This window comes from Lutjanus erythropterus, chromosome 11, assembly GCF_056507025.1.
Source record: "Lutjanus erythropterus isolate fLutEry1 chromosome 11, fLutEry1.hap2, whole genome shotgun sequence".
Classification (NCBI taxonomy): Eukaryota; Metazoa; Chordata; class Actinopteri; order Lutjaniformes; family Lutjanidae; genus Lutjanus; species Lutjanus erythropterus.
The window spans coordinates 27,919,823-27,931,812 of record NC_139327.1 but is presented as its reverse complement, the minus strand read 5'-3'; the positions used below and the strand labels follow the sequence as shown (position 1 = coordinate 27,931,812).

Sequence of the window (11,990 nt, the reverse complement as noted above, 5' to 3'; positions counted from 1 at the left end):
AAAAAAAAGATGATTCAAAAATAAAAAACCCAAGAAAACATACTTTGTTTTAAGTTTTGACTGAATATGAGGGTTTCTGTGTTTTACCCATAGCAAGGCTCAGTAGTTTTTGTACTCTGGAGCTGACGCCAACTATTCTGTACAGGCCCTGCTCATCAATACCTGCAGGAGGAGAGGAGAGATTACCAAATAAAACATAACACTTCTCTCTGGGCTTCCTCTCTCTGAGTATTGCACACCATTCAACATTACCAAAGATAAAGGTAATATACACCCACTCACAAACAATCCTCCTAAAATAAAGGTCAGGATCCATAACTGAAGAAGGCATTAATGGTAATAAAGCGCCACCTTTTCATTGCTTTTTTTTTTTTTTTTTTTTTAAACCTGGCATCACTCAAAGACCGCCAGTCGACTAAACTGTGACAGAAAATCTAATTATTAAATCTGAAAAGGTGAATGAGAACTATTCAGCTTGCATTTCAACCTAGCCAGGGTTACTGCAGTAACAAAGCATTTCAGTACAATTCAAGTAATTTCAGAATTTTTATCAATATATTTGCCTTCACACAGGGGTCTGAAACTGCAGCCCAGGGGCCATATTACAGCCTGTGACATGACATTGAAAATATAATATAAACCATGCCTGCAAAATTATTTTTTAAACTACCTGCTTTTTTAACTACCCTTCAGTTGAATACAGCTGAAATAAAAACACGACTCTATTACAAAATATTGAATATATGCATTTCTGAAGGATTTTAATTTTGCAATTAGCTGATATTCTATGTCCAGAAAAGAATAACTTGTTCAACAATATTTCTCTATCTGAAAATAGACACAATAACACTTTCACCACATACTCTGTAGCGCTACTTGAACATTGAAGTGGCTCCTCAAGAGATGACTATACCATCGTTACTGGTTTGAGTTTGAGATCCCCTGCCTTAAAATCTGGTTAATCAACATCCATTTTTTTTTCATACACGTCCTTCATGTAAAGAGAAATCCTGGTTGCTCGGAATAATAGAAGAAGAGTCTCTGTAAAGAGGGACCTTAAGATGCACCATCGTCATGACAACATACTCAGAAGGTGGAGCGTTTAAATCCAGATGATGACCACTGACGCCTGTCATTTCAAAACCCGCTGCCCTACCCACCGTTTCTGATTCTGTGTAATCATCCCTTACTTATAGCGAGCATTTAGCATTTAGGAGTCCAGTGGGGAAAAGGTGGACCACTTCATCACGTCTCCACTCTCAGGTTCACAGGTTAACAATCTAGACGATGGAGGCACTGGTATTTTTGGTGTGCTGTTATTTCAAGGTGCATTTTGTAATAACTAATAAATAATTCAAAAATAAACCAGCTGCTATTCATAGTTCAGACAGTAGTCGGGACTGTGTACCTACATAAAGACAGATCTGATATGAAACTAAATGAAGCACAGTGTATCACACTAACTACGTAGAAATCCACAGAACGAAAAGAATAAAACAGAAATCACTGTACCTCGAGTCTCCACGGCATAGATGAACTTTTTCATCACGTTGAACCCAATCACATCCAGCTGGGCCACTGATTGAGAAGCAGGTGACGTCGGAAGGGGAAAAATTATTTACATTTGCTTTTCTGAAATCCTTTTCCTCTCGTCTTCAACTGAATACAGTACAAAGACAATAATGTTCAAACTGATAAACTATTAATTTTGTAAATGTACACTAATTCTGAATTTGATGCCTGAAATACATGTCAAAAATGTTGGGACAAGAGCAACAAAAGACTGAGAAAGTTGTAGAACGCTCAAAAAACATCTGTTTAGAATATTCCACAGGTTAACTGGTAACAGGTGACAGTGTGGGTATTAAAGGGGCATCCTGGAAAGGCTCAGTCGTTCACAAGCACACTTTGTTCTGAAAAACTGTGAGGGACAATAGTCCAACTGTCTAAGACGAATGTTTCTCAACACAGCACCACAAAGAATTTAGGGATTTCCATCTACTGTCCAAAAAATCACTGAAAGATTCAGAGCACTGAGAGAAATCACTGCATATAGGGAGCAGGATTGAAATGAATTGTGGGAAAGTGTGGTATGATCAGACAAGTTCATCTTCAGAAATTGTTTTTGGAAATTATGGATGTTGTGTCCTCGTGCCTAAAGAGGAAAAGGACCATCCAGCTTGTTATGAGCGCAAACTCCAAAAGCCAGCATCGAGCGTTATTTTCCAAGGCATCGTGGGTAACCTGTCATATCTGTAAAGGCTCCTTAATGCTGAAAGGCATATACAGATTTTGGAGCGCCATATGCTGCCATCCAGATGGTGTCTTTTTCAGAGACGTCCCTGCTTATTTCAACAAAACAATGCCAAGACGCATCCTGCATGTGTTACAACAGTTCAGGTACTAGAGTGACCCGCCTGCAGTCCAGATCTGCCTCCCACTGAAAATGTGTGCTGCGTTACGAAGCACAAAATACAACAACAGAGACCCTGGACAGTTTAGCACCTGAAGTTATTTATTAAGCAAGAGTGAGAAAGAATTTTGCTTCCAAAACTTCAACAATTAGTGTCCTCAGTTCCCAAACGCTTGTGTGTTGTTAAAAGAAAAGGTGATTATCTTTTTACAAAAAACAACAAAGTTTGTCAGTTTGAACATTAAATATTTTGTCTTTGTACTGTAGTCAATTGAATATATGTTATCTATTATTTTATATATTGATTTCTAAATGATAATATCTAACCCTGCTCATATAGAATCAAATGCTAACTAATGCTGTACCCTGAGTAAACAGTTAATTAATTAAAGCTACTTACTGCCTTCAGCCTGGTTGTCTTTGTTCAGATTGTACACCTGCAAATAAAAAACACACACGTAAGTAAGCTAACCTGAATGCATCATTTGGAGTATATCGGGATACTGAGGTGTTGTTGGCGTTTGCAACCTGCATAATGATCACAATAAATAATATTAAATAAAATATAACATAGACAATGCAGCAAATATAATTCTGTCTCACTGTGTGTGATTACGCTCAAATCTTGCGTGGTTGGATGCTGCAGCTGCAGACGGTGGTGAGTTTGTAGTTTGTATAGACTATCAAGGTGAAGTTAAGGTAGCAGCCACATAAGACAGATGTCTTAACAACAGCAAAGACAAGATGAGCTTAAGTGAAACATGAGCATCAACATTTCTTGTTTTATTACAGATCGCCTGAGCTCAGCAACTGCTTGCTCAAGCTTGCGGTGGCTTTATGGATGCTGATTACCTTAGGGAGTTGTTGGGACACGAACGTGACTAAATAGCGAGTTGAGTGTGGAAAACAGCACTACAACACTTCCAGCCTTAGGGCAAAATAAAGCTGTCTATTAAGAGGGCTTAAACTAAGTGTTGAGACTCGCTGTCAGTCAGCATTTCCATTAACAACATAAAAACCCAAATTATCAATGGCTCTACGCCAGTGGAGCACAGACCTTTTTGGCTTGCAACTAAGCAAATGAAGCAATGTCTCCGTGCAAGCCTTCATCACAGGTCACATACTGATATCAAGAGCTGTGAGCAGCTCCAATAAACACAGATTTGTCCTTCCAACCTTCTCAGATTGTTTCATTGTTGGGAGGCATAAAGCAGCTAAATTATCCAGTAAGACCTTGTCAATCACAGCAGGCAATCAGCATCCTGCTCGCTGTTTAATTCAGGTTTGCACAAGAACTTATGGGTTTGTCTGACCATCAGTCAGCATATCGGTAGCCCTGGTCCTTATGAACAAAATGAGCTGTCATACTTGGTTGTAGCCTCTCTTTGCATGTTGTTTTTGAGCATCACTTTTGGGAAATGAGGCTATACAGCAGGGACACTCAACTTGCTTTGCCATTTTTGCAAAATGACATGAGGCCAGGGGGCAGTTAATAAGCAAACATTAATAACATAACATATAGTCCTAATGGATATTTTACTACATTCAATAACTGCAACATCTCTCTCTCTCTCTCTCTCTCTCTCTCTCTCTCTCTCTCTCTCTCTCTCTCACACTCTCTTTCTCTCTCTCTCTCACAAGAACAAACTGGTAACCGTGGTAACCTACCGGTTCTCTCCCATCCATGGCCTCCATCCACAACCTGCGGTCTTCCTCTGACAGAGCCTGCATAGTGATCACTCCCGGCCTTCTCACACACACACACACACACACACACACACACACACACACACACACACACACACACACACACACACGAACAGCAAATTAGCTTATCAAATATCAAGATCAGTGGAAAACATTGGGCGTCATGCAAGAACACTTTCATACCCTTAACTTAATTTTCGTTCACTCTTTTCAGTGCGGTGGACTCGTATGAACATGCCACGTCGGATTCAGCAAATGCTCCTAACTCATAACTGTGTAAATGATCCAGCTGTGCATATTTAAGTGCACATTCATGGGTCTTGTAAAAAAAAAAAGCACGATTAACACCCAAATCACAGCATATAAGGCTATGCGTCCTGCCGCATACGTCAGGAAGTGTTAATTCATGAAAATGGCAACAAGTTTGGAGACTGAACTTCTGCTTTCAGAGATCCATACAGGAAAGTTTATGACTTTCACAGTGTCAGCAGTGGAATTAAGCGACCTGCTAAAGCCAAGAAACAGGAAAAACGTGCTGTTAATGCTGTGTTAAGTGAGGCTCTCACTGTCACTGAAATGAATAAGAAATGGTTCAGTATGAAAATGGCTTTAAAAAAATGCCTTGCGACAGCAAAGCGTTCATTGACTGCAACAGGAGGTGGAGGTCAAGGTGAAGTCTCCATCACAGCAATGGAGGACACAATAGGTGTCATAATAGGTGATGCTGCACTGTCAAGGATGGTAACGGAGGATGTTCTCCTGGACAGCAACTTCACAAACCTGCAGGTGAAGATACGACCACTATTCCTGACAGTAGGTAACAGCCAATTTAAATTAATGATGATAGATTTTATGCATAAATTTAGATTTATATCACAATCTGAAATGTAGTAAAACAGGATAAAGTCAACATAATTATTTTACAGACTCAAAACATGTTCAAACTAATGAAATATAAAGTAATTAGTGAAAAACTGAGCTCTCAACCACTCGTTAATTGTGCTCATATCCCTGAAAAAAATTCAGATGAGAGAATATTGCTGAATGTGGCAGGTTCTCCTAAATCACTCATACAAACCACTTAAGAACGAATCTGTTCATATGAGTAGCTCTTGCATGAGGCCCATTGTCTGTTAAATGCCAAACATTACAAAGATGGACGTGGAAAAAACATGCAATTGAGAAAAAATACATTTACTTTATTCAAGAGTAATGCATGCTCATTTGTGAATGCCAGAACTATTAATGATTCCTGTATCACTTTCAAGTAAAATAGGTGATCAGCAGCTTTTTAACTTAAAAAGATTAAGAAAAAGAAAAAAATGCTAAGATAATAGCTGGAAAATTTACCAACTAAGGATGATTCACTCTACTGAGTATCAAGGAAACCCTGATATAGACAATCTTCAGCACACACACACTGACCCACACACACACAGCCTCATTAGTCATGTCCATCCTAGTCTCCTATAGGGTTCCAATCGGTCCTATATAGTCTGTCACTCTCTGACTGGCAGCACCCTCACCTTCAACTGCCTCCTCCTCCACACACACACTGATCTACACACTGTTCTTCAGTGACGACACACACCACCCGGCATACAATCACACACATCCAGACACACTCATGTATGTGCAGCCACGTTCTACACACACATACACACACAAATACATACAAAGCAACAGGACATTTACAGAATTGACTGAACGAAATGTATTTATGCCACTCTGTGCAATAGCAACACATTTATGTGTGAACAGCCCATTAGAGGAAACATCTTTGCATGCTTTAGCATTCCCGTGTACCTCTTCAGAGATGAGCAAACACACACCGACAGACACACACACACACCACACACCAACAGGAATATAAATAAAGGCACAATGGGGGAACGGGAAACATGAGGATGAGATGAGGGTGAGCTGAATTGATGTCGTGAGGTTGAAGTTGAGGAGGAGTGAGCAGCAAGGGGAGAGGAGGTGGAGGAAAGAGGAGGAGGAGTGTAGGAAGGGAAGCACCACAGGGGGCCGAGCCTGTGAGGACAAACAGCCATGATGTCCCGTCCTCAGGTCCAAGTCAACTGAGCACCCCCATGTGTCTGTTAGCTGTAATTACACCACATAAAACTCATGCCTGTCACAGATATGAGGAGCTTTTCCACTACAGTTGTTGTCTGTTGTGCCGGGGACCAAAATCACCTGAATGAAAATCCTCAAAAAACAAATGTAATGGTGATTATTTTGACTGATGTTTCAACTGTGATATGATTCATAATATTAGAGAAAAGTTTTACATCATTATTCTAGTTTTCTTTGAAAAATATCTTAAAGTGATTATTGTGCAATTTTAGGGGCGATCTGTACTGAAACAAAGATTTTCTGTAGAACATGATGTGTGGGCCAGGACATCTCTGCAGCATAACAATATTTATATTAAAATAGTATTTCAACACACATTTCACCTTTAAGAAATATTGCACCTCCTACAATTTGAAAATTGCATTAGACCATATTGTAGTATAGGTGTGAAACAAGCTGTAAAATGGAGTCTAATATATTAATAGAAAAAAAAAACTCAAAAAAAAAACCCCCAGAGAATTCAATAATTCAGTTCAATTCAATTCAGTAAAAATAGACACAGGAAGGCAGGTTCTTGTACTACACTGATTAGGGATAATAAAGGCACAGTTTGTACCCTGAATAAGAGATAAATTGAGATAGAGTAGAACAATGGGCCTCATTCATGAATTGTTTATAGGCACAGATTAAATCGTGTGTGCAAACAATTGAAGAACTTTAGTGGCATTCATCAGTACTTGCATACTTACGATTTGGCTGCACCTGCACCCCTAAGGCTGGGTTTACACAGCGAGACTTTTCATGCAACTACTTGCAAGCTGAAAATTGCATGAAAAATAATTTCCATGCAACTTGACAATTTCACGAAGCAAACATAATCAAAGTCTCATGCAATGTAACAGTTAATTAGCTAACTGGATTGGTAATTTATGGTAAGTTTATCCCAGTAATTGTTTTCTCACTAGATTATATCAAGTGAAAAGTAACTACATTTGCATCTTTGTATCTTGTTTTGTATCATTTTCTCCACAGACAATATCAATTTGGACTTTTTCTTCTGGCACAGGCTGACTACTTTGTTTCATACTGGCTGTCACAGAGAATGAAGAGAGCTACTGGTGCGTTAATGCTTATTGGTATGCTGGAGGAAAAACACAATCTACTGGCTACTCAACAGAGAGACCAATGGATCATTTCACACTCTATTCAAGGAGCTTGATCCAATGAGCCTCCAATGAATGCATGTACTCGCCCTTTGAATGAAAATAAATAAACAAGTAGTTCTTTGTTGCCAAGTATGAAATTGAGGCTTTATATATGATTGTATTTTAGATAACAGCTCTAGCGTTTGTTTGTTGACAGCGTTACAAACTTCACATGAAGTCTACGATTTGAATCTCTTTCTGAAGCATCCAAAACACCATCTTCTCTTTAATTGTTTTGTTAATTTTGATGTATTTTGGTTTGTGCACAACACTGAAGTCTGCTGCCCATACGTGGAGTTATTGTGGTATTGCAAATTTCCTGGCATGCACATCCAATTTAAGATCAAACATTCATGCATGAGACCCAGTGCGAGGTTGGAGTTGGAGGTGGGTAAAAGGAAGGTTGTGTGACAAATCCATGATTTGAACAGAGACATATGCAGTGAAATCACACACTCACTGACCTGTCAACAGCCTCCACGTCAAAACAAAACCTCTTCTCTATCGAGTCGGTCTTCCTCCTGGTGCACGACTTGAGGATGAAGTTCTCCTCTTCTCCCTGACGAACAGAGAGTAAAAGAGAAAAAAAGCATCACAGTAAGTTCGTTTCATTTTGATACCTGCATTACAGCATGTAGGTCATCAAACTGGGATGCAAACCAGCTGGCTATTAGCAGACAAGAAGAAGAATCCTGAACCAACCAACTCTGACAGGTTTCGTAAAACACAAGGTCAGTTCTTAGTATGGTTTCAATTATGAGGACTAACTCTTTTTCCTCTCATGTTGAAGTACAAATAAAGTTACAGAAACTGTTTCTAACTTGTATAACTTCCAGTTGGAAGCACACACCAAGATAATTTTGGACAAACACTTGCAGTGTGAGATGGGCAATGACACAAATCTCTGCAGGAACTAACGAGAAATGAGCTCGAAAATGGAAAATGTGCATGAATAGGGGCCAAAAACTTTGGTGTTACTGTACCAACTTGCCATTTTTAAAAGATTTGAGCATTATGTCATCACAGACTGAACCCCATCACTCATGGTTCATGAGACACTCGTGACGTAGTCATGAAATGTAATCATGTATCTGTGATTCATGTACACAAATTGTCATTATTTTGTACAGTACAGGTGGGACAACACGGGACTTTCACAAAGGAGACTGAGGTTCAGTTCCTGTGTGAGAATTGTTTTAAGATTGTTTTAAGGAAGTAGTTATTTTAACCCAAACAGCTATCTTTTTCTAAACAGAACCAAGTAGTTTTGGTGCCTAAACCTACAACCTATATTTTTTCCTGACATTTTTTTTCTTATGGTTTATTTAGCAGGAACTGTGCACAATACTTGGATCGTGCCAGATAAAGCAAACAGCTCATTTTGATCTGTAGTCCCTAGGCTGAGGCCACCACTGATGCACGTTACAGAGATAAAAGATCTATCAAAGTAAAGGAAAACTTACACTTAGTCACACAACTGACAAACACTAAGAAACAAAACACGCACCTCTACATAGATAACTGAAGTACAAAACTAAATTCCTTCTAAAACCCACACCCTCATTAGAAAAGATATTTAATCAGTACAAGAAATTACTAACCACACAATTTACCAATAATGGATATATTTGGTGTCTTGTAGCTCAATGCCTACAGACCTGATTGCCTTAAACCATGTTTACAAACTGTCTTTAAAAGGTTTAAAAGTTCTGAACTCTCTGATACTCAGTGGTAAAAAACTATTTATTATTGCCAATTTGACCGTGGAATGAGAACCAGAAGTCGACCAGTGCCAAGAAAATAACTGACGGTTTGTTCACAAATCTAATAGATTAGATTTTGTGACTATCTCACAAACTGTTGTCGTAAGTCTGTGTTACACACTCAGCTCTTTAGTTTCAGGTACACCAGCAGGTACAAAATCTGATTACATTTTCTGTATGTGAAACGTTTTAGGGTTGTAACAGTCATATATGTAATATATGCATTAATATGATTTTTTTCTGAGGCAGATTTTTGCCTTTTCTGCATAAATCTATAGTGAAAATGTTTTTACTTAGGCTGTAAAGGAAAACACAAAATTCAGGTACCAGGTAAAAATTTAAAATATAATGGAATATAAAGCACTAAGGCTCTTAGGCAAACGATTTGTCAAAATAAAATAATAGTCCTCTGCTACTTTCATGTGCTGATTGGTAGAAGCAAATACATGCATATTATCTTGAATAATGAATAATAAGTAAATATTTAGCATGATGCAGAGTAATATTCATCATGTGCATGTTAAAACCTCAAAAGACTGGAACTAATTTTCCCTTTGAGCTCTTACTTTCAGCTTTCACATACAGGGATGTGTCGATTTCTGGAAATGCTCGTACTATATAACACTAACAGGCCCCGGTCTGATGATATGCTCTTTCTGTCTTATGGTGTTGAAATTCTTTCTGTGATGTTCAGCACTTTTTACTTCTTTACCTCAGATAACCACGCAAAATGTTCCTACAGAGAACAGGCCTGAACTTGCATCAGCTTCGGGTTATTCAGCATGTAGGTGGAGAGGGTGATAACAGATAAGACTTCGAGAAAATAGTTGGAGTCATGCTACTTACTCACAACATCTTTGGTGATGCTGCACTCTCATCTACCGAGGCTGCTCTTGCAGGAGAAATTGTTATCTCTCCCTGTCCCTGTATGACTGTGCGATGGTGTAAAAAGGCACCGTGCGTCAAAAACGCTCCTCCGTCTCCATGCCGAAGGACTGACGCACAACTTGACATTTTTGGCTGATGACTTAAAATAGACAAACGGTCTTCTGCTCTCGAAGCGCCACTGTAGCTTCCCTGAAAAATATCTCTAACATCAGGTTGTGTGTTGGGAATAATAAACACACAGTGAGAGCTTGTTGAGCTCAGGAGCGAGCAGAGTGTGTTAATTACATCTGGAGAGCAGATCAGTGAGATGAGAAGCAACTGCACATTAGACAACATGATGACAGATTGAAGAGACACAAAATAGGTGTCTGTACCTGTCTGTGTGTCTTAAGCATGTGGAGCATCTGACTGTATGTTTCTACTTCTGTAAAAATCTATGCAAACCTCATGTTTTGATTCCTACTAACATACAGATATACATATGGGTATCCGGACAGACGATAGCTTGGATTTTCAGTGACACCGTAACCATGTCTGTCTACTCACCATTTTCCCTCCAGATTTGGGATCAAACAGGACCATGGTGACCCTCTTTGGCTCCCGATGGTACGTACAGTAGTACTTCACCCAGGTTGATACGAATGAGCCTGAGGGAGACAGGAAATAAAGGGAGTGATTCAAGGATTCAAAGGCTTTAATGTCACATGCAGAAAGCAGTAGAAGTAGTTATCAATGCAATGAAATTCTTAGTTTGTTGTGTCTTTTTTATTTGTTGCCACCGATTACTGTATATAATTATAAATAAAAAAGAACAAACCGTTCCTAAGGATGGTGCTCTGGTTATATACTCTGGGGAATAAATAAAACCATTTATAAATAAATAAAATAAATTTAAATCAGTATTCTGTGTCAAATTATTGTGAAATAAGCAGGATAATTACTCACTGTACACTATCCTTTACTTACTACTCCATTAAAAAGTAATAATATTTCTTTACTTATGTCTTGGTATCAAAAGTAGTTATATCACTTGTTATATTCCTATATTATTTTTGAACCTTGTGGCACTTCAAACATGAACTGGTGATCCAGTGAACTGTTAACACCCAGAGAGCTTTTGTTCTTATCTGTCCAGACGTCGGCTGTAGCTGAAACAAAGCCGACCTCTCTGAGCGTGGCCTTCAAGTTAGATTTCATCGCTGCTTTCACAAAGTTTACAACAGATGGACATGTTCATGCATCTTCGACTGAGACAAAGTCAAATATACTGACAATATTTCCACCTTTGGAAAGTATGCCTCTCCCCCTCTCCCTCACCCTTCATCCTTTGTGTAGCTTTTTGGCTTGCAGCTGATGTGACCTGCTTTGACTTGCTGCACACACACGTTATTATAAGATAACCTACTTAGGTCAAAATTTAATTAGAGTTGCTTGAATTATTAACTGTAATATAACTTCTATTTTGACTATTGTAATTCCTTATACTACTTGTTACTGAGTAAAGTAATTATATGACTCCAAAAGTAACTAATGCATTACTGCCCAACACTGTTGAAAGAGGGACATACCTGTATTAAGGGGCAGTCCAACGTCAGTCTAACAGAAACATGAATTACATTTATTTTGATGAAACTGAAGACTAATATTCATGAAAGAAAGTTGAGTTAATTATAAAAAAAACTCTCTTTAATCTGATGAATCACTTTATTCAAATTGAGGATTGCGTTCAAGGATTTTTTTTTTTTTTTTTTTGAGAATTATGACAAAATATGATGATAGACATCTGAAGTTTCATTCAAAAAAAAAATCAATAGAATGAAATGAAAAAGCAAAAAGGCTTGATACATAAGAGAAAACAGTGCTGTCAGACGGTCAGAGAAAAACTAAGACAGAGACAGGAGGGGGAGACAGGGTTAAAGCAAAAGAAAGAAAAAA

At 38.5% G+C, this 11,990-nt stretch overlaps 1 protein-coding gene across 1 annotated transcript in view; it reads right to left on the bottom strand.

Moving 5' to 3' along the window:
- Nucleotides 1-11,990, bottom strand: part of LOC146319271 (rho GTPase-activating protein 26-like) — a 129,618-nt gene that overhangs the window by 54,330 nt on the left and 63,298 nt on the right. Inside the window, exons 9-14 of the mRNA XM_084729868.1 lie at nucleotides 10,602-10,702; nucleotides 7,869-7,963; nucleotides 4,082-4,160; nucleotides 2,814-2,850; nucleotides 1,513-1,578; nucleotides 88-162 (exon numbers count right to left, since the gene is read on the bottom strand). Of these exons, the coding sequence (XP_084585994.1) occupies nucleotides 88-162; nucleotides 1,513-1,578; nucleotides 2,814-2,850; nucleotides 4,082-4,160; nucleotides 7,869-7,963; nucleotides 10,602-10,702 (453 nt within the window). The remainder of the gene's footprint in view (nucleotides 1-87; nucleotides 163-1,512; nucleotides 1,579-2,813; nucleotides 2,851-4,081; nucleotides 4,161-7,868; nucleotides 7,964-10,601; nucleotides 10,703-11,990) is intronic.